The sequence below is a fragment of the Babylonia areolata genome, chromosome 30 (assembly GCF_041734735.1).
Source record: "Babylonia areolata isolate BAREFJ2019XMU chromosome 30, ASM4173473v1, whole genome shotgun sequence".
NCBI lineage: Eukaryota > Metazoa > Mollusca > Gastropoda > Neogastropoda > Buccinidae > Babylonia > Babylonia areolata.
The window spans coordinates 10,463,328-10,486,213 of record NC_134905.1 but is presented as its reverse complement, the minus strand read 5'-3'; the positions used below and the strand labels follow the sequence as shown (position 1 = coordinate 10,486,213).

General features: G+C 43.4%; 1 protein-coding gene across 1 annotated transcript in view; it reads left to right on the top strand.

Annotated features, from left to right (window-relative positions):
- The first annotated feature begins 2,354 nt into the window (after nt 1–2,354).
- Nucleotides 2,355–22,886, top strand: part of LOC143275661 (amine oxidase [flavin-containing]-like) — a 109,655-nt gene continuing 89,123 nt past the window's right edge. The window contains exons 1-2 of the mRNA XM_076579936.1: nt 2,355–2,554; nt 7,237–7,430. Of these exons, the coding sequence (XP_076436051.1) occupies nt 7,367–7,430 (64 nt within the window). The 5' untranslated portion in view covers nt 2,355–2,554; nt 7,237–7,366. The remainder of the gene's footprint in view (nt 2,555–7,236; nt 7,431–22,886) is intronic.

Genomic DNA, 22,886 nt, shown 5'->3' with positions numbered 1-22,886 from the left:
CCACCCCACTCCTACGTCCCTTTACCACCCACTCTTACCTCCCTTTATCACCCGACTCCCACCTCCCTTTACCACCCCACTCCCCTTTACCACCCCACTCCCCTTTACCACCCCACTCCTACCTCCCTTTACCACCCACTCTTACCTCCCTTTACCACCCACTCCTACCTCCCTTTACCACCCCACTCCTACCTCCCTTTACCACCCACTCCTACCTCCCTTTACCACCCCACTCCTACTTTACCACCCCACTCCTACCTCCCTTTACCACCCACTCCCCTTTACCACCCTACTCCTACCTCCCTTTACCACCCACTCTTACCTCCCTTTACCACCCCACTCCTACTTTACCACCCCACTCCTACCTCCCTTTACCACCCCACTCCTACTTTACCACCCCACTCCTACCTCCCTTTACCACCCCACTCCCCTTTACCACCCTACTCCTACCTCCCTTTACCACCCACTCTTACCTCCCTTTACCACCCACTCCTACCTCCCTTTACCACCCCACTCTTACCTCCCTTTACCACCCCACTCCCACCTCCCTTTACCACCCCACTCCCCTTTACCACCCCACTCCCCTTTACCACTCCACTCCCACCTCCCTTTACCACCCCACCCCCCTTTACCACTCCACTCCTACCTCCCTTTACCACCCCACTCCTACCTCCCTTTACCACCCCACTCTTGCCTCCCTTTACCACCCCACCCCTATCTTCCTTCACCACCCCACTCCCCTTTACCAACCCACTCCTACCTCCCTTTACCACCCCACTCCCACCTCCCTTTACCACCTCACCCCTATCTTGCTTTACCACCCCACTCCCCTTTACCACCCCACTCCTACCTCCCTTTACCACCCCACTCCTACCTCCCTTTACCACCCATCTACCAGGTCAGACAATCTGGATGCTACTGTTGCTTGATTTTTGGAAGAAACGATAAATTAACGTCCTGATTACAGCACGCACTCAATTAACGCGCAGAAAGGAATCAATGGCACATACATCAATGGAAACATACATTCAATGGATAAACGGAGCGTTAACGCTGAAATATTTGGCGATCGTAGGATTATTCGGGGATTATCGGAATTCTAACTTCGTCCGGTAATTCTGGAATTGATGGCGCTGTGAAGTTTGAGCAATGTCCGATCATGTGTGCTGAGACACGTGTAAGTTTGACAGGGACGCACGGACTGTGAAGTCCGTCGGTTCGGCGAACAGAATCAACACAGGCTGTTTGAGTGCAAAATTCGAAAATGTTATTTTATTTCTTTTTGCGATTTTGAGAACTGCGACGCGGCACTTAAAGAAAACGGGGGAATAAAGAAAGGAAGGAAGGAAGGAAGGAAGGAAGCAGGAAAACTACAAGCTACTTATAAGGAGGCTTAAAGAATTTCGCTGTAACGTCAAGACGGAGTTTGCGTTTGTAAACTTATCCAAAGCTTGGTTGACTATAAACTGGTCCGCGTTAAACAAAGAACAAAAGCAAGCGTCAGTGCAATTAAAAAGAAAAAAAGAGAGAAGAAAATCGTGTTTCTGCCTCTGCGTGCGTGCGTGCGTGCGTGCGTGCGTGCGTGCGCGCGCGCGCGCGCGCGTGTGTGTGTGTTGTGTGTGTGTTCTCCGTGTGTGTTTGTGTGTGTGTGTGTGTGTGTGTGTGCGTGCATGCGTGCGTGCGTGCGTGCGTGTGTGTGTGTGTGAGTGAGAGAGAGGGAGAGACAGACAGACAGACAGACAGAGAATGATGGGTCAGTGCAGACAGACAGACAGATGTAGTATCTAACCTCATCGTGTATATCTTCCAGATGTTCAAAGCCTAATCATTACAGTTCTACTCAACCTATCGCCGGTCGGGGTGGGGGGTGGGGTCTGTTTTTGTGTGTGTACAGATAACAACTCAACAACTGTTTGCATATTCTTCAGTTTCTGTCACGCTGGCTATGTCTGTCTCTGTGTGGCTGTACGGCGGTGCCACACTTTCTTTCTCGCACTCTTTATGTGTCTATGAGTCATAATTTCTCACCACCTCTGTGTGTGTGTGTGTGTGTGTGTGTGTGTGTGTGTGTGTGTGTGTGTGTGTGTGTGTGTGTGTGTGTGTGTGTGTGTGTGTGTGTGTGTGTGTGTGTGTGTGTGTGTGTGTGTGTGTGTGTGTGTGTGTCCCTCTCTCTCTCCCTCTTTTTCTCTCTAACTCTGTGTGTGTGTGTGTGTGTGTGTGTGTGTGGTCGCGCGCATGTGTCGTGCCAAGGCCTTTAAATCGCAGTTAACCACTTTGTCATGCTGAATGCTGAAGCGTGTGTGTACATATGAATATCGGTTGTGTGTGTGTGTGTGTGTGTGTGTGTGTGTGTGTGTGTGTGTGTGTGTGTTATTACTGTGTGTGTCTGTGTGTGTCTGTGTGTGGCAGAGATTGGGTCCAGAAGAAAGAAAACCTTTTTGTTGGATGTTGTTGAGAAAACCATTGTCAACTGAAACTGGCAGAGTATAGTGCAGACTGAAACCGGTTGTGCATCTATGTTTGTTTAAAAAAAAGGTTGTGTTAGGGCCAGAAGGTACGTGAATTTTTTTAAACACATTTTTTTTTAAATTCATTTTTATGATACATGCATGTATAGAGAAAAACAAAACAGAATAAACCAAACCGACAAAAAACAACAACAACAACAACAACAACAAAAAACACCAAAAACAAACAAAACAAAAAACAACAACAACAACAAAAAAGAAAAAAGAAAAACAGCAACAACAAAAAACCCCGAAAAGGACAATACCTAAAACATTTTTTAGAAGAATTTTTTGGTCAGAATACAAGCCAAATAAGATTTCTATGTGCGTACAAATACACCATTCCCATCCCATCCACATCCACATATTCGGTCTTATGATACAAAATCCTTGCACAAACATATGGAAAACATTTCACAATTAATCAAGGAAGTATTAAACTGATAGATCAAGACTTGTATCACCGCTAATCGTTTTCAGTGAGGTGATTCTTCAGATTTTTCTTAAACATGTTTTTATTCATGATACATCTTAGAATGAGTGGAAGATTATTCCATAAATTTCCAACAGAATACAGAAAGTTTGATTTGTAAATGTTGTTTCTTGGTCTGGGTATGCAGAGTATGTGGCTGTGTCTGTGTTCATTAGTTTTAAAAGTGTCTGCAGTCTTTTTGGGAGCATTTCCATACAGAACATTATGCATGCAAACAACTTTGTTGAAGAACAGCCTGGTGTGAAAAGATAATAGGCGTATATTAAGCTGTTTATAGTCCATAGGGGTCAGGGAGCTCGATTTTAACAATACTATTTTCAGTGCTCTTGATTAAATTTTATGTTTGTGATGCTAAAACTGTCCCATTACGTTGACGCATAATCGATTACTGGCAGAATAAATGCACAGGAAAGGAGCTTCTGTGAATGGATTTTGAGGATCTTTTTTTTTAATTTTTGCTAGCTGAAGTATTTTATTGTAGAGCCGTTTACCTAAGTACTTCGTATGATCAGTCCAAGATAGATCTTAGTCAATAATGGCACCCAGAATTTTATGTGAATCTACCTCTTCAATTCTATTGACGCCTAGCAATAGTGGTTTGAAGTTATGTTTCATTCTTTGTCCTTTTTGTTGGGCACATACATACATACACTTCGTTTTCTGAGCATTTGAGGACATGTGGTTCAATTGTGTCCAATCATAAAGTTTCAGAATATCAACTTGGAGTTCATCAGTTAGTTTACAGGCGTCTGAATTGCTGGAATGTATAGATGTGTCATCTGCAAACATTTCGCATTTACATTTCCTGTAACAAGGAAAGTCATTAACAGTAGTGTAGAATAAAATTGGCCCTAAGATGGATCCCTGTGGTACTCCATGTTTGATAGATGTAAAATTTGAGGATTGATTATTTACTCTGTTTCCTGTTAGAAAGAAAAGATTGTATAAGGTGAGTATACTCTGGTGGTAATTTATAAACTTCTAATTTACGCTGTAACAATGAGTGATTGATTACATCAAAAGCTTTTTCAAAATCTATAAAGAGGATACCTGTAAATCTATTTTCATTGTGTTATGTTGAAGACTATCAGTGAATTGTATGAGGGGTTGTATGACAAGAATGATTTTTGTGGAATCCGGACTATGGTTTTCATGGATTAGTTCGTTGTCAAAGAGATAAGGATATACAGATTTTGAAAGTATTTTTCAATGGGTTTAGACAGTGCAGACAAGACAGAACTTGGTCTATAATTAAATGGATTAGAAGAATCGCCTGATTTGTACAGTGGAATGACTTTAGTCTTCTTGCATTTTGAAGGAAAACATTTCTTATCGATACTCAAATTATAAAGATATGTCAGACTATCAACAATAACAGAGGAAGAAAGCTTTAATATCCGCCCATCTAACCCGTCCAAATTACGTGTGCCAGACTTAAAAAAAAGAAGAAGAAAAGTTGTGATAGATTTTGACTCATATCCAAGACATTCACTGGTTGAAGACTATATGGTACATGGATTTTCTTTGATTCAACATACTGTTTTAAAACAGGGGTCATTTTCTCTGGTCCTATCGTTTGAAATAATTTATTCAGCAATGGTTGCAAAGTGATTATTCAACTGATCTGCTGTTACATCAGTGCTGATTTGTTGACGTTTTCTCTCTCTCTCTCTCTCTTGCTCTCTCTCTCTGTGTGTGTGTGTGTGTGTGTGTGTGTGTGTGTGTGTGTGTGTGTGTGTGTGTGTGTGTGTGTGTGTGTGAGTGAGTGCGCGCGCGCGTGTGTGTGAATAAACTATGAAAAAATATTATTCGGTAAGGTATCGCCGAAACTTTATTTTATTTTATTTTTATTTTTTATACATTTCGTTGCAGTTATCAAAGGTGCTGAAGTTTATCCGAGAGACAGACAAGCAGAAAGATTGACAGACATATAGATATATTTTAATTTCACTACAGACATATAGATATATTTTAATTTCACTACAGACATAGAGATATATTTTAATTACACTACAGACAAACTGAGAAATTAATATTGATTACACTGCGAAGCTAATTATATTTTAATTACACTACAGACAAACTGAGAAATTAATATTGATTACACTGCGAAGCTAATCAGTTTCAGTTGTTTCCCCATATCATCCTGTGTTGACATAAACAGAATGAAAATCCTTTTATGTGTATGCTTGGTTTAGTTTTAATTGTTTCTACATAACATCCATGATTTATCCTTGTTAAGTAAATAGAATAGACAAGCTTTATTTTGTGTGCATGCGTGAGGGCGTGTTAGTGTGTGTGTGTGTGTGTGTGTGTGTGTGTGTGTGTGTGTGTGCAGGTATGTGCGTGTGTTTGAGTGTGTGCGTGATTTTTGTCACAATGTGTGTGTGTGTGTGTGTGTGTGTGTGTGTGTGTGTGTGTGTGTGTGTGTGTGTGTGTGTGTGTGTGTGTGTGTGTGTGTGTGTGTGTGTGTGTGTGTTTGAGTGTGTGCGTGATTTTTGTCACACTGTGTGTGTGTGTGTGTGTGTGTGTGTGTGTGTGTGTGTGTGTGTGTGTGTGCAGGTATCTGCGTGTGTTTGAGTGCGTGCGTGATTTTTGTCACACTGTGTGTGTGTGTGTGTGTGTGTGTGTGTGTGTGTGTTAGTGTCTGTCTGTCTGTCGGTTGTTTAACACGTGATAGTTTTCAAACAGGATGTTGCTGCATGCGTCATCTTGAAGGACGAAGGAGTCATGTGTACGTCCCGATAACAGTGGCTGTTTACACTGCCACTGTTTGCTGACGTGACATAAGATAATGCATGTTTGCGTTGAAGGACATATCCACTGCACAAACAGAAATACCCTCTTTCCTTCCAGTCTCATTTGCAAAATGCCCGAATTTCAAACATTAGTGTGTAGGTTTATCTATAGTATGATACTGACTGCATATCATACAATTGCAAACACAGAGTAAATGGTAAAAGTAAGTGGCCTGTGTAGTGTGAGATTCATTGCTGATCATACAATTGTAACGTTGTATAGAACGAATGGTGAAATAATGTGTGTGGTTTGAGACTCATTGCTGATCATACAATTGTAACGTTGTATAGAACGAATGGTGAAATAATGTGTGTAGTGTGAGATTCATTGCTGATCATACAATTGTAACGTTGTATAGAACGAATGGTGAAATAATGTGTGTAGTGTGAGGAGGAATTTTGTTTAATGTCCCGTCACACTTATCGGTGATTGAAGACATTTTGTTAAAGTATTTATGAATACATCTGAGTATTATCGGTTAGAAGGGGTGGGAGATGTGGATGAATGGAGGGTTGGGAGAAACTGGGCAAATGAGGGTAAAAATGTAGTGTGAGATTCATTGCTGATCATACAATTCTAACGTTGTATAGAACGAATGGTGAAATAATGTGTGTGGTTTGAGATTCATTGCACATCACACGATTGTTTATGTAGAGTAAAAGGTGAAACGTCACATTCATGCAATATAATGTTTATTGCATATTATGTGATTATCATACAGTGAATGTTGGGTGAATTTTATTGCAGATACCTAGAATACAAAATAAATGAGAACAAATACGTGTGCTGTGAGAAATGTATTGCATACCCTACAATTCTTAACACTGAGTGACTGATTAAGTGACACTAGTTTGAAATATATTATTTTCGATTTCTACGAGTTAATGGTAAAATATTGTATTTCGGATCCAGTATGGGTAAATAGTGAAAGAACAAAGAATACAACCAAATATTGATAGAGACATGTCGTTAGATTAAAATGTGTTAATGAAATGGATAAAAGGAATTGATATAATTACTGAATAAATCAATTCTAAACTCGTGCTTTTGGCAAGGCTAAAATGAAGAATTTTACCTGATATATTTGTTTATTCATCTATTTATTCGAAATATTTACAAATGCATACCTGTGATAACGCTAAAACAAAGAACTTTTCCAAAACATCTCAATGATTGATGGTTATTCAAAATGTGCCTAAAACGTATGGCTTGTCCGAATTAAACAACCTAAACAGTGATGATTGTGATACAACGGAACAGAACACACACACACACACACACACACACACACATGCTTGTACATTTCCCAGCTCCCACATTACACACTCTCTCTCTCTCTCTCTCCCATGCACCCCTACTCCCCCCCTCCGCCCCCCCCCCCCCCCTCCCCCCACACACACACACGCGGTGAGGCCTAAAACACGATGCATTTTGCAGGACAGAGATAAAACAAGCGCCGGCAGCTGTTGTGTGTTTGACCTACTGCTGTGCTGTGGCCTGATCAACTGAAGCACACAGGGAACGAAGAAGGCAAGAGAAGGGCGAAAGGAAGGAAGAGACAGACAGTATGGCGACGACCAAGCAGGAATCAACCGAGGTGGACGTGGTGGTGGTAGGAGCCGGTCTGAGCGGTGAGTTGGATGGTGTGGAGAGAGAGAGGAGAGAGAGAGAGAGAGAGAGAGTCAAATGGTGTACACCTCCGGCCATTGTACAAACGCATGGGAAGGGTGTGGGGGTCTGGGCGCGCCGGCTGGGGAGGTTAGGGGGAACGGAAGGGGATAGTGTGATAAGTATATCAATGGCTTAAGGGATAGATTCATAGAAGGCAAAGGATTCAAATAAAGACTTAAAAGACAAGATGTGATGTATTTTAGCGTGATATATTCATTATTATATTTCAGATGATAACACCGTTTAAATCATGTTATTTTGATAAATCTCGATTATTGACGATTTTTTTTTTCAAGTCCAAGGTAAAGGAGACGCTGCCATCGCCTCAGGTACACCGCAGCATATTGCCGTTTTCTCTGGATTTTCGCAGACTGGCCTACCGAAACTGAGAAAGCAAGTCTGGCCCCCGAAGCCTTCCGCGCCCTCCTCACCAGCATCTGGGAGGAAGAAGACTCCAGGAACACCACGGTCATCTCGCTGTTTAAGAATAAGAGCTGAAAAGCTGACTGTGGCAACTATCAGGGTATCTCCCTCCTGTCAATTGCTGGGAAGATTTTGGATTGGGTCATCCTCAGTTGCTTGATCACCAACATACCAGAGGAAAACCTACCAGAGGCACAGTGTGGATTCCGTCCAGGCCGCTGCGCCATCAACATGATATTTACAGTCCGTCAGGTACAAGAGGAATATATCAAGCAGAACATGGACCTCTACACTCTCTTCATAGACTGGACCAAAGCATTCGATACTGTGAACAGGGAGGCCCTCTGGATAATCCTGTCAAAGTGTGGATGTCCGAATAGGTTCGTGAACCTGATTCGCCTGTTCCATGATGACATGACTGGACAATCACTCTCTGATGGAGAAGCGTCAGAGCCGTTCAGCATCACAGATGGCGTCAAGCAAGGATGTGTTCTGGCTCCCGTCTTCTTCAACCGCTTCTTCACCTGTGTTCTCAGCCATGTTGCCAGGGACCTTGAACCCGGAGTCTACCTGAGGTACAGGTTCAAGGGCAAGGAAAGAGACTGGTCTAGGATTACGCCAAGACTGCGAACAGAATGAGAAAGTGAAACAGGTGTGCTAGTGATTAGAACACAGTCAGGATAGTGAGGAAACTTTTTGTTTTGTTTTGACGAAACGTTTTTGGACAGGCTATCATAAATTCAGTCATAGTCGTGTAGTTGCAGCTTATTGAGAGTCATCCAGTCCTTTAGATCAGTTATGCACACAGTGTTTGAGTTACCAGTGCATCAATTTCAGCTATGGAAGCCGACTGATAAAGTTGAGTGTCATCAGCAAAACTCTCATGCGACATTGCATGATGACTGATGACATCTGACACAGGAGCCGCACGAAAAGAACGGGACCTAGGACGGACCATTGTGCGACACCATATCTCAAGCCATTTACACACACACACTTTCTGTGTACGATCTGACAGGTAAGACGTGATCCATGTTAGTGCAGTGTCACGAATACCAAAGGAAGTTTTGAGTCTGTTCAAGATGATAGAGTGGTCGATAGTGTAAAAGGCTGTTGACAAGTATAAAAGAACGAGAACAGATATCTTATCATCACCAAATCCAGAAAGCAAATCATTGACTATTCTAAGAAGGGCCGTTTCGCAGCTATGACCACGTCTATAAGCAGACTGGTGAGAATTAAGTAAACGATTTTGTTCCAGATGAGTTAAGACTTGAGGCAATAAAATCTTGTCTAGCAATTTTGATAAAAATACCCGAATATGCAAAAAGTGTTTGGAAATTTCATGTTGTTTAAATGACAAATTTTTGCATTTGATTTGATTATCTCCTTTAATGTTGAAATATAAGAGTGTGTGTGTGTGTGTGTGTGTGTGTGTGTGTGTGTGTGTGTGTGAAAGCCTTTTTCTCTGTGTCTCAGCCACTCTGTCTGTCTATCTCTGCTTCTTTCTTTCTGTCTTTTTCTTGTGCCTGTATCGTCTGTTTCTGTATGTCTCCCATTCCGCTCCACTTTCCAGCTCCCATCTTATTGAGCGTGTATATATATATATATATATATATATATATATATATATATATATATGTGTGTGTGTGTGTGTGTGTGTGTGTGTGTGTGTGTGTGTGCGTGCGTGCGTTCGCGCGCGCGCGCGCATGTGATTCAGTCTGACTTCATGTAGGAAAGGCTCTGACAGGTAGGCGTTGATGTTGTATCAGCTAATGTTGCTTTTTATGAAGACATGATTATTCTCAAACCATCAAGATTTTCCCTAACAACAAGCCCTGGGTATCAAAGGTCGTCAAATCTACTTTGAATGAAAAGAAAATCGCTTTTCAGAGCGGCGATGGAACTTTGAAGAAATCTGTGCAAAACAAGTAAAAAAAAAAGAATTAAAAAAAAGAAAGAAATAAAGGAATCCAAGCACGCATACAAGGAAAAGGAAGAAAGGCAGTTTGAAAGAGGAAGTATGGCTGATGCATGGAAAGGACGTAAATCAATTTCCGGACAGTGCAAGATGCAGCCGTCTGCATCGCCAATGCAGCTTGATGAACAGAAACATTTTTTTCAGAAAAACTCAAGAAGTTTTATCGTCGCTTTGAACGTGATGACTTGAAAAAGGACTTAGAAAAAGTAACTGCTGACCTTCAAAAGAGTGCCTTCAAAGATGAAAATGATGTTCTTGTTGACCCCTGTGTTGCTGAATCTTTATTCAAAAAATTGCATGTGTAAAAAGCAACTGGCCCAGATGAGATCAGTGGTCGTCTTTTCAGGGTTGCCTGCTCTCCCCAGTACTATTCAACCTTTTCCTAGAAAACATCATGCGCGAAACCCTCCATGACTTCCACTCTACCATCTCCATAGGAGGAAGAATCATCAACAACTTGAGATTCGCAGATGACATAGATCTACTAGGAGGCAGCAACAAAGAACTACAAGACCTCACCAAGAGACTAGAAGGAAGAGCAGGTGCATACGGAATGGAAGTGAGCACCGAGAAAAGCAAAGTGTTGGTAAACAACTCAACCAACACCCAAGCTCAAATCTTCATGAACGGACAACAACTTGAAGAAGTGGATGCTTTCAAATATCTCGGCTCCACCCTCACAAACGACGGTCGCTCAACAACTGAAATAAAGATTAGGATAGCGATCGCAACATCAGCAATGGCTAAGCTCAGCAAGATTTGGAAGAGCAGAGAGATCAGCTTTCCAACAAAGATCAAACTGTACCGATCCCTGGTGCTATCCATACTGCTGTATGGATGTCAAAGTTGGACTTTAACAGCAGAGACTACTAGGAAAGTCCAGACGTTTGAGACAAAATGCTTCAGACGATTGCTTGGAATCTCATGGAAGGACAGAAAGACCAATGACTTTGTCAAGAGCCAAATAACTATGCTAGTGGGTCCACTGGAACCACTCTTAGCAGTGGTCAAAAGGAGGAAGCTGTCATGGTTCGGGCATGTGACACGCCACAATTGACTGCAAAAGACAGTTCTACAGGGAACGCTAGAGGGTGGTAGGCGAAGAGGGAGGCAAGCCAAATGCTGGATGGACAACATCAAGGAATGGACCAATATGGATAGCGCTACGCTGATACGACAGGCAGAAGATAGAACCGGATGGCGTCGTCTGACTACGGAATCGTCCCTCATGTCTCCTCTACGCCCATCCCGGGCAGGAGAATGAATGGAATGGAATGGCCTCACAGTTATGTGGTGTGTTTAGCATCCTCTTCATCTGTTCTTGAATTATGGAAAAATCAATCATCCACCATGTCCAAAAAAACAAAAGACCTGCTTCCTTGAACGACTATCGCCCTATTGCCCTTACCCCTATTGTGATGAAATGCTTTGAATGCATAATTCTCAAATACATTCTGTCTTGCACTGTTCCTTACAATGATCAACACCAGTCTGCTTACAGAGCCATTGACACCAAGATGGTTGTCATAATGTGCTTATTGTAAAGGTCAGATTTCCTGTATGGTGTGGCTGTGTTACTGTAATAATTTGAACTTGATATTTGGAGAAAGGCTCGTGATGCATGCCTTTCGGCGCTGAGGTGATTATGTGTTCACGAGTTGTTGTGTTGTGAAGTGCATCAAAATTCCTGCCACTTCCCTCTCTGCGCACAGCTGAACTGGTCACAGGAGTGACCTGGGAAAAAATAGACCTGGGGTCTGAGAGTCATAGAACAGACAATTACCATTCTGAGAGAGAATGTGAGACATAGCCTAACTGTGGAGGTTCAGGGAAGCTGATTTTGAAGTACTGGTGAGTCAATAATTTCGAGTTTGATGATGAGAAATTCGGTGACATCGTTTAATCTAAATTTTGTGAATTTCGATGTATTATTTTCATTTACGTTTCTGAACACTGGTTCAGTAAAACGAGAATGGCGACGCATGTCATGTGAGTGCTATTTTTACTAGTTGTTCGATTTAACTACATTTAGGTTCTGAGGATGTTTCAGGATCCTCAGCGCCTGGCCTGTTTTTGGACGAAGGTGTTTGGCTGAAAAATCGCCCACCGAAAGATGTTTGGGAAGCACCAACTGACAACAGTCGTAAAAAGAAACCAATGAAAAAAATCATATGTAATATTGTATAAAAATTGTGTACTTGTATTGTGACTTTGTATTTCTTTTCCTGTATTTCTGCCAAGATTTCCACTATTTTTCAGTGTGTACACTTTCTTGTTTTTCCACTTAATTTGCTGAGTGGTTGAACTACAATAGGTTAGTATTTACAACAGCACGTTTTGAGTCACATTTGGAAATCATTGTCATTATTCTTTCGGATTTTGACATGTGACTTTAGAATTATTTCCAAATATTTATAATTATTCAACCACACTGTTATCCTCTGAAAAAGGAAAATGTCTCTGATTTTCAGTTTTTCATTTGATATGACACTTCAGAATCTTTCTTCGTTGGTGAACTAGTTTGGGAATCATTTGGCGTGCTCACTACATTGTATCATTTTGCACCAGACTGCCCACCAATTGGAGTGATTCTGAGAGAAATTGATCACATTCTAAAAAACGTCTTCAGTTTCAATGACAAAATCTACCACCAGGTGTTCGGTACTGCCATGGGTACCCCCATGGCGCCATCCATAGCGAACATCTTCATGGGGTGGTTGGAGAAGATGTTCATCAGCACTTGTCCATGGAACATCGAATCAGATACCTGGAAGAGTTTCATTGACGATGTGATCATGCTCTGGCTGCATGGAGAGGATGAACTGCACAGATTCATCATGTGGCTGAACGAACAGCATCCCACGATAAAGTTCACTGCAAGCGTTGGGAGAAAGGACATGCCATTCCTTGACGTGAGCATGAGCATAACAGAAGATGGTACATTGACGACAGATCTGCACATCAAAGACACAGATGCATCCATGATCCTACCCTTCAGCTCATGTCACCCACACCACTGCGTTCAGAGCATACCGTACAGCCAGTGCCTTCGCTGTAGACGAATCTGCTTGGAGGAAAAAGATTTCAAACGAACATGTCAGGATCTCAAATGCAAATTGAGGAAAAGGGGATACCCAGCCAAACTGATAGATGATGCTATCAGTGCAGTGTTCCCAAAACGTGTCGCCACTTTGGAATACAAGGACAAAACCAGTATGACCAGAGTGCCGTTTGTGATCAGACACAATCCCAGGAATCCACCCTCGTCACACTGGCTGAAGATGTACATGCCAGTTCTTCACATCAGCAACAGGATGGAGGCTGTTCCAGAACCTCCCATTGTTGGGGAAAGGAACTGTAAGAACACCAGGGACATGTTGATGCCATCAAAGCTGCCCAAAACTGCTGTGACTGTGGGGGAGAACAAAGGCTGTTACAAGTGTGGGGGTTGAGTCACCTCAAAGAAACCACAACTTTTGAGAGCGTTGTGACTGGGGAAACATTCCAGATCAGAGACGGCGTCACTTGCAAGTCCTCCAATATTGTATACCTGATAGACTGTGAAAAATGCAGAGCGCAACAGTATGTGGGGGAGACAGAAATGTCTGTTCGGAAGAAGTTCTACAACCACAGGTACAACATTCGGTGTACTACTGAAGACGAGAACAAACTTCCCCTAGTTGCAAGTCACTTCCGGCGGGCAGTCAGATCAGTGTCGAAGACATGAAGTGCACTGTTATAGAACAAGTCCACTCAGAAAATCCTGAGATCAGGAAGGGGAGAGATTCTGGAGGTGGAAGCTGCGCACCAACTACCCTAATGGTTTGAACGTTTTTGGCTAATCCCTTTGGGGCGGTTGGTTGCCTCTTCAGGAATCTGTCCCTCGCCTTCCTGCATCAGTAGTGGCCCTGTTGAATACCTGGAGGAAAGACGATTCTTTGACTCGAGTCGAAAAACACTCACCTGTCCTGGATATTTCAGCTGCCTCCCTCTCCCCCTCTCTCTCTCCCCCCCCCCCCCTCCTCCCCATTTTTTGTTTTGTTGCCCTGCTTTTCATGATCTCAGAGTGAAATTAATTAATTCGAAGTATTATGCAGAACCATGTCATTTTAGGCTGAATATGTTGTTGTCAACAAGAAATGAGACTTCTTTTTAATTTAGCTATGTATATTTATGAAGCAAGCAAGAGGCTGCGCACTGCAGTCTCTTAATATTCGTTTGCAGACCTTATGTCTGTTAACTGTTACCTTTGTTAATGAAAATTATGTATTATGTTCCTTTGTATTAGCCCCTTCAGTATGGGGCCAAGGCCTTTATCTGAATAAACATCTGAATCTGAATCTCTCCCACCCTCCCTCCTTCTCTCCCTCCCCTTTCTCTCCCTCCCCTTTCTCTCCCTCCCTCTCTCCCTCTCGCCTTCCCTCCCTCCTTCCCCCTCTTTCCCTCTCTCCCTCCCTCTCTCCCTCTTTCCCTCTCTCCCTCCCTCTCTCCCTCTTTCCCTCTCTCCCTCCCTCTCTCCCCCCCTCTCCCTCCCTCCTTCTCAACCTCTCTCCCTCTTCAACCCAGTACCAACCTCTCTCCCTTTCTCCCTCCCTCTCTCCCTCTCGTGTGCCGTGACGTTTTTTTCATTCTTCTTTCTTTTCTCTGAGTGTCGTGACGGTTTTTTTTCATTCTTTTACCTGTGCCGTGTGCCGTGACGTTTTTCATACTTCTTTCTGTTAGCTGTGACGTGTTCCGTGACGTCAACTACGTCAACTATTGACATTGTAGCACTTACCTAATGCGACTTACCTAATGACATAACGTCGCATGCGATTTGGGTTTTTAGTCAATTGTATTTGATACCGGAAGCGTTGCTATGACCACGTTGTTCAACGACTGTTTTAGCGAAGTTGATTTGAGAATGTTTTAGTTTTGTTATTAAATGTTTTAAATGTTGTCCGGCGTCCGTGTGCTGCTTCATTGGTGACCCCGACGTGAGTAGAATCTAATAGTGACCAGCTAATACCAGCTACGACCACTCGTATACTCACAAACTCATACAAATTACAATCATGTCGATGACAACAGAAGCAATTACACAACTTGCAGACGCCATCCGGCAACATACTTTATCTCAGACAGAAAAATTTCCTCCTCAACCACTTGTGGCAGCTGTCGCCTTCAAAGCACCCCCCTTTTGGACAACCAATGCATCAGCATGGTTTCTTCGTTTGGAAGCTGTTTTTGCTACCCACACACCTCCCATCACGAATGATTTGACAAAATTTCATCATGTGGTACAACTTCTCGACTCAGATACATCCAGGCGCGTACAAGCGGTAATTGAACGCCCCCCAGACACCCAAAAATATGAAACGCTCAAGGCGGCTCTACTCAAAGCTTTTGAATCCACACAACTACAGAAAGATACTGCCCTTCTGCAAATGCAAGGTCTGGGAGACAAACGACCGTCAGAATTATTACAGTACATGCAAACGATGAATTCCAACCCAGAGACTCTCTTCAGAACTCTTTTTCTGAATCAACTGCCACCAGAAGTCCGAAAGATTCTTGCCCAGTCTCCAAACGAAGATCTTGAGGTTCTGGCCGAAAAGGCTGACCACATTTTGGAAGTGGATCTTCCAACTCCTGCATTTGTGGCAGCTACATCTAATCGACCACCAAAGAATTATTCTAGCACTGCTGCTTCAAATCCTTTCACTTTGTGCAAGTACCACGCACGATTCGGAACTGAAGCGAGACGCTGCGAAAACAAGGTTTGTGGACGACCCTGTGCAATGGCCCCACAACAACCTAAGTGGAAAAGAGATCAAAAACAGGCTGCTAACATTAGCTCCACCGAATCTCAGGACTTTTCAACAGCTACCTCAGTCAACATTAACACAATCATGGTAGCAGATGTTTTGTCAGGACGCAGTTTTCTGGTTGACACGGGGGCTGAGGAATCTGTTTTCCCTGCAAGTGTCGTAGAACGCAAAAAGACTCGAGGACCCAGTTTGATTGCTGCCAACGGCTCAGCCATTCCTACTTATGGAAAAAGGAATATCCCATTACAATTAGGCCAGGGTGCATCGTTTGTTCAAAAGTTTTGGATCGCAGATGTGACTCAGCCAATCCTAGGCGCAGACTTTTTTGCTACCCAAAGACTGGCTATTGATCTTACCAACAGACGTCTGGTGTCCCTGGATGGAGATCTGGTGATTCCTGGACGACTGGCACGCTCGCAAGCAGGAAGAGGCATACACAAGATTCATTCCTTCACAGAAAACAAGCATGGTGTACTCCACTACATCCCCACTACTGGTTCCCCTGTGCATGCACGTGCACGTCGCCTCGACCATGAGAAATTGACAGCTGCTAAGGCAGAGTTTGATGAAATGGAGCACCTAGGTATCGTCCGCCGTTCATCTTCCCCTTGGTCATCACCACTGCACATGGTGAAGAAAAGCAATGGCTGCTGGCGTCCCTGCGGAGATTATCGTCGACTCAATGATATAACTAGAGATGACCGCTACGCCCTTCCCCACATCCAGGACCTGAATGCCAACCTTGCTGGAAAAATAATTTTTTCCAAAATTGACCTTGTTCGCGGCTACAACCAAATCCCAGTTGCACCACAGGATATTCCAAAAACAGCAGTCATCACCCCATTCGGCCTGTATGAGTTTCTGAAAATGCCGTTCGGTCTGAAAAATGCAGCTCAGGCGTTTCAACGCCTCATGGATGGTGTTTTGAAGGACCTAGATTGCTGTTTTGTGTATCTCGATGACATTCTTGTTGCAAGTGATTCACCCGAACAACATGAGGCCGATCTACGCACCATTTTCAGCCTACTCACCTCCAACGGTTTAGTGGTCAATATCAAGAAATGCGTTTTTGGTCAATCTTCCCTGCATTTCCTTGGACATTTAGTCTCAGCAGCCGGGATTGAACCCCTGCCAGAAAAAGTTAGCGCAATTGTCGATCTTCCCACACCTTCTGATAAGAAAGCTCTTGAACGTTTTCTGGAATGATGAATTTCTACCACAGATTTCTTCCAGGCATCGCAAAGCGCCTTGCACCTCTGACTGAGGCTCTCAAAGGTAAACCCAAGAAATTCACATGGACACCTGAATGTCAAGCTGCATTCCAGGAGGCCAAATCAGCACTGGCTTCTGTTGTTATGCTTCATCACCCCGACCCACAATCTGAAACAAAACTTTCGGTGGATGCATCAGACACTGCCATAGGAGCCGAACTGTCACAACAGCAGAATGGTGCCTGGAAACCCATTGCATTCTTCTCAAGGAAGCTCACACCAACCCAACAACGTTACTCAACGTTTGACCGTGAACTGTTGGCCATCTACAGTGCAATCCAGCATTTCCGCTACTTCCTGGAAGGAAAAACATTTACGGTGCTCACAGACCATAAACCACTAACTCATGCCCTGACAAGCAACACTGACAGATCCCCTCGCCAAGAACGTCAGCTTTGCTACATAGCCGAGTTCACAACTGACATCAGACACATCAGTGGGTCAGACAACATTGTACCTGATACACTCTCCAGGGCACCTGTGCCTGACCAGGAGCCACTGATTGCTAGCACATCATCAATCCCTGCTGTAGATCTTGCTCAAATGGCAGTGGCACAGCAAACCGATCCCAACGTTGCAGACTTACGCTCCAAACCAGGATCTCTACAACTAAAGGACATCACTCTGGATGGCACCCAAATTCTGTGTGATGTTTCTACTGGCCACCCCCGGCCGGTGGTGCCTCCAGCATGGACAAAAACTGTATTTAATGTTTTGCACAACCTATCTCACCCTGGACCCAAACCCACCACCCGCGCTATCTCAGCACGCTACATCTGGCCCGGACTCAAAAAGGATGTGAAGAACATGGTCAGGGCTTGTCATGAATGTCAGGCTAGCAAAATTGGCCGCCATACCAAAACTCCACTGTCCTCTTTTGACCCCCCTGATAGACGCTTTGGTGACATACACGTGGACCTTGTGGGACCCCTCCCTTCATCAGAAGGCTGCAATTATCTGCTTACCATCGTGGACAGATTCACAAGATGGCCAGAAGCTATCCCTCTCCCCAACGCAGAAGCTGTTACCTGTGCCAAAGCCTTATTGCGTACTTGGATCGCGCGATTCGGGGTCCCAAACACAATTACTTCAGACCAAGGCCGTCAGTTCACCAGTGCGTTGTGGCGAGAGCTGAATATGGTGCTCGGAATTAAACCCCAAACTATCACAGCATACCACCCCCAGGCCAACGGCATGGTGGAAAGGTTTCATCGCAGCCTCAAAGCTGCTCTCAAAGCTCACCTCAATGGACCACGCTGGATGGATGAACTACCGATCGTGATGCTTGGCATCCGGACAACGTGGAAAGAAGATCTTGATGCTGCTCCTGTTCTCTTAACTTATGGCACAAACCTCCGAGTGCCTGGCGATTTCCTTCCACCCCCATGTGCAGACAAAGTGTTCCCTTCCAGTACTTTCGTCCAAGAACTGCAAGAAAAACTTAGAAAACTTTCCCCTCCCCCCCCTTCCCACCATAGATCATCAGCGTCGTACATTCCCAAAAACTTGCAGTCAGCGGATCAGGTGTACCTTAGACATGACGCACACAAGGGCCCATTAGTGAGACCTTACGATGGACCTTTCCCTGTATTGACCCGTGCTGAAAAACACTTTGACATTTTCAAAGATGGAAAGGCTGTTCGCGTGTCACTGGATCGACTCAAGCCTGCTTATTCCCCACAAACTTTTCCCAAAACCAATCAGGATTCCTGTGTGTCTGAACCACAGGACCCTCATGCTCCTCAGGAAGATCGCACTGCCAAAACGGGTGATGCTGCCGGATCTGATCGCGCTACCAGATCTGATGATGCACAAGGCAACATTCCAGCACCTACCCAGTATCCTTTGTCAGATGCTCCGGCACCACAAGTTACAACTCGCACAGGAAGACTGGTGCAGAAGCCAAAGAAATATCGAACATTTTACCGACTCAGCCGAGTCTGAACATTACAACATAGAACAGGTCGAACAGACATTTTCTTGTTCCCCTTATTAATGATACCTCAAAAACTCAACCAAGCTTATACCTTCCAAATGATATTGGACAGTTGTTAGCGAGTCTATCCATTATATTACTTGTTTTATTTTGGTACGTTTGCATTCAACGCAGTGCGCCGTTCTGGGGGGAGCCCTGTAGCACTTACCTAATGCGACTTACCTAATGACATAACGTCGCATGCGATTTGGGTTTTTAGTCAATTGTATTTGATACCGGAAGCGTTGCTATGACCACGTTGTTCAACGACTGTTTTAGCGAAGTTGATTTGAGAATGTTTTAGTTTTGTTATTAAATGTTTTAAACGTTGTCCGGCGTCCGTGTGCTGCTTCAACATCATTAGCTTGACATCATTAGCAAATAAAAATGGCTACTGAAGGAGCATCAGAGCTCCGAAAGCTAAGTGTTCCTTTTTTATCACACACACACACACACATATATATGTAGATATATATATATTGTATACATTTTAAGAAATTATTTTAGAACATACTTGTAAATTTCTTGGCATTGACAGTCCTGGAAAGGATTGCCTATTTTTGTGAATTGCATTTTTTCGGACTGAAAGTTTGTTACGTTTTAATTTCCTGTATCCTTTTATTCGATCTTAGAACGCTGAGTTTCCATTACTAAAAGACTGTATTTGGGGACGCAGCCATGGATGATTTTGATAAGTACCTCTCTCAAGGAAAAACCCTTGGACTATCTGATGAAAAACTGAGAGGGTATGTTAATCAATGTCAGGAGAGAGAAGACAGAGTTGCTCGAGAGATGGAACAGAAAAAGCTTGAGCAAGAGCAAGAAGAGGGCTCTTCGAGAGCAAGAACAAGAGAGCGAGAGCAAGAACAAAAGAGATCAGAGCGAGGGCAAGAACAAAAGAGATTAGAGAGATTAGAACAAGAACAAGAGATCAGAGCGAGAGCAAGAACAAAAGAGATTAGAGAGATTAGAGCAAGAACAAGAACAAAAGAGATCAGAGCGAGAGCAAGAACAAAAGAGATTAGAGAGATTAGAACAAGAACAAGAACAAAAGAGATCAGAGCGAGAGCAAGAACAAAAGAGATCAGAGCGAGAGCAAGCGAGAGCAAGAACAAAAGAGATCAGAGCGAGAGCAAGAACAAAAGAGATTAGAGAGATTAGAGCAAGAACAAGAACAAAAGAGATCAGAGCGAGAGCAAGAACAAAAGAGATTAGAGAGATTAGAACAAGAACAAAAGAGATTAGAGCAAGAAGATGAAATAGCTCTTAGAGAGCAAGAACAAAAGAGATTAGAGCAAGAATATGAAATAGCTCTTAGAGAGCAAGAACGAAAGAGATTAGAGCAAGAAGATGAAATAGCTCTTAGAGAGCAAGAACAAAAGAGATTAGAGCAAGAATATGAAATAGCTCTTAGAGAGCAAGAACAAAAGAGATTAGAGCAAGATGAAATAGCTCTTAGAGAGCAAGAACAAAAGAGAGAGCAAGAAGATGAAATAGGTCTTAGAGAGCAAGAACAAAAGAGAGAGCAAGAAGAGCAGAGGGCTCTAAGAGAGCAAGAACAAAAAAGGTTAGAACTAGAGCTTGAGCAGAGAAAGCTAGAAATAGATCACGAGTTAGAGCTCAAAAGGCTTTCTCAGCAGTCTGCAACAGAACGAAACTCGATGAACACAGAGGTTCTCATAGCGAAAAGCTCGTATATTCCAAAGCTTCGCCCTTTTGATGAAGTCAAAGATGACATTGACTCGTACCTGTTTCGGTTTGAAAATCATGCAAACTCATGTGGTTGGCCTAAAGATAAGTGGACTCTGTTCATAGCTTCCCTTTTTAAAGGTAGTGCACTCACATTGTATCATACACTTGCCGCGAGAGAGGATCTGAAGTGAGAAGAATTAAAAGCGGAACTACTCCAAAAAAAATTAATGTACCAATGAAGGGTTCCGCGAGAAATTTCGTTCAGGCAAACCAGAAAAAGGCGAGTCATTTGCCGCATTTCTCATTCGAATCAGTCACTTGTTTGATTGATGGGTTGAGTTGTCCGGCACTCAGAGGGAATATGTTCAACTTCGTGACCTCCTTTTGAGAGAGCAGATCCTTCAGAGTGTATCAAAGGATCTGGCTGTTTTTCTCAAGGAAAGATCGATTGATTCTGCTGAAAACGTGTCGTCTCGCTGACCAGTACAAGACCGCACACCCAGAAAAATCGGTTGCGAGGAAAGACTCGTCTTACACTTCTGTTTTTGAAGTAAGTGTAAGCACCATCCCAAGTGATATCAGTTTCCAAGAGGTGGTCGTGGTTACTTTCAGACGCGACCCCAATTTTCCAATTTCGATCGTGGTGGTCAAACTTTAGCTTCCGCTTACGGAAGTTATCGAAATTCCGGAAATCGATCCCGAGGTTCTTGCCGTTTGGGGAAAACTAACCATGTGGGAAATGCAGATCGCGGCAGTTTTTGGAATCGCGGTGCAAGTTCGAATCGCGGACACAGACCCTCTCCAGTAGAAGTTTCTTGCTGGAACTGTGGTTGCAGATTTTACAAACGTGGTGAATGTCCTTATCTGTACAGTACTGCAAATGTGGCCTCAAAAATGCCAACTGAAGACCCCAGTGTACAGAACTCGCATGCTTTGGTCTCGCATAGCACCACCACAGGGTTGCATATTGAAAAATGTGTTAATAATTTTGATGCCACCCTTTTGAGAGACACTAGTTGCACCACTGCTGGTGTGAGACACACATTGATTCTTCCTGAACAGTTCACAGGAGAAGTTCTAAACTGTCGATCATTTGGAGGAAAAATAGATTTTCCCCATTGCCCGTATTCATGTGTCCACTCCTTATTACACAGGTGAATTACTAGCCTGTGTGATTGAAGATCCTGTGGCAGATCTGTTTCTTGGCAACTTACCAGGGGTTGCTACGACTCACGGAGGTCAGGGTGGAACGTTTGTCCCGTGCAATGGCAGCACACGGCAACAAACGAAACAGCAACAAAGTTCAAATCCACTGCCCACTCCCAAGTTCCCATCCCTTGATGTTTCACCATCCTCAGTATCTTTCACGACTCCAGAGGGAGGATGATACGTTAAAACATTTATCCAAAAATGTTGCTACCACTTCCCCAGGTGTTTGTGGAAAGATGTCTTACGTTGTACAAAATGACATACTTTCAGTCTATTTCCAAAAGATGGTGATGTTTTTAAACAAATTGTTGTGCCATCATCTTTACGTGACACGGTTTTGAAAACTGCATGATTCTGTTTTGGCTAAACACTGCGGAGTAAAGAGAACGCTAAAAAGAATTCAAAATTCTTTCTTTTGGCCTGGGATTGCCACTGCAGTTTCTCACTATTGCCAGTCATGTGACATCTGTCAAAAAACAATTCTAAGGGGACGTATTCCGAGCGTTCCTCTATGTCACATGCCTGTCATTTCGGTTCCCTTTGATCGTGTCGCAGTCGACATTGTAGGACCATTTCAGTTCTTGCGGTCTGGGCATCGATTACGTCCTGACTGTTATTGATGTCGCGACTCGGTACCCAGAAGCAATACCCCTCAAAGGGGTGACAGTCGTTGAAGCTTTGATCACTTTTTTCAGTCGGGTCGGTCTTCCCAGAGAAATACTCAGACTGTGGTACCCAGTTTGTTTCAGATGTGATGAAGGAAATATATCGATTGTTATCCATCACTTCTGTCACAACCACGCCCTACCACCCGTAATTAAACGGTATGGTTGAGAGATTCAATGATACGTTGAAAACAATGCTTAAGAGTTTGTTCCGAACGTCCAGCAGATTGGGATCGTTACATTCCTGCTATTTTGTTTTCGTACTGCGAACGAAAGCACAGGGTTTTCCCCGTTTGAACTCTTGTTCGGACATACTCCTCGTGGACCAGTTTCCATTTTGGCAGAGAAATGGCCAGGTCAAAATGTTTCTGGTGTGGACAAGAATGTTGT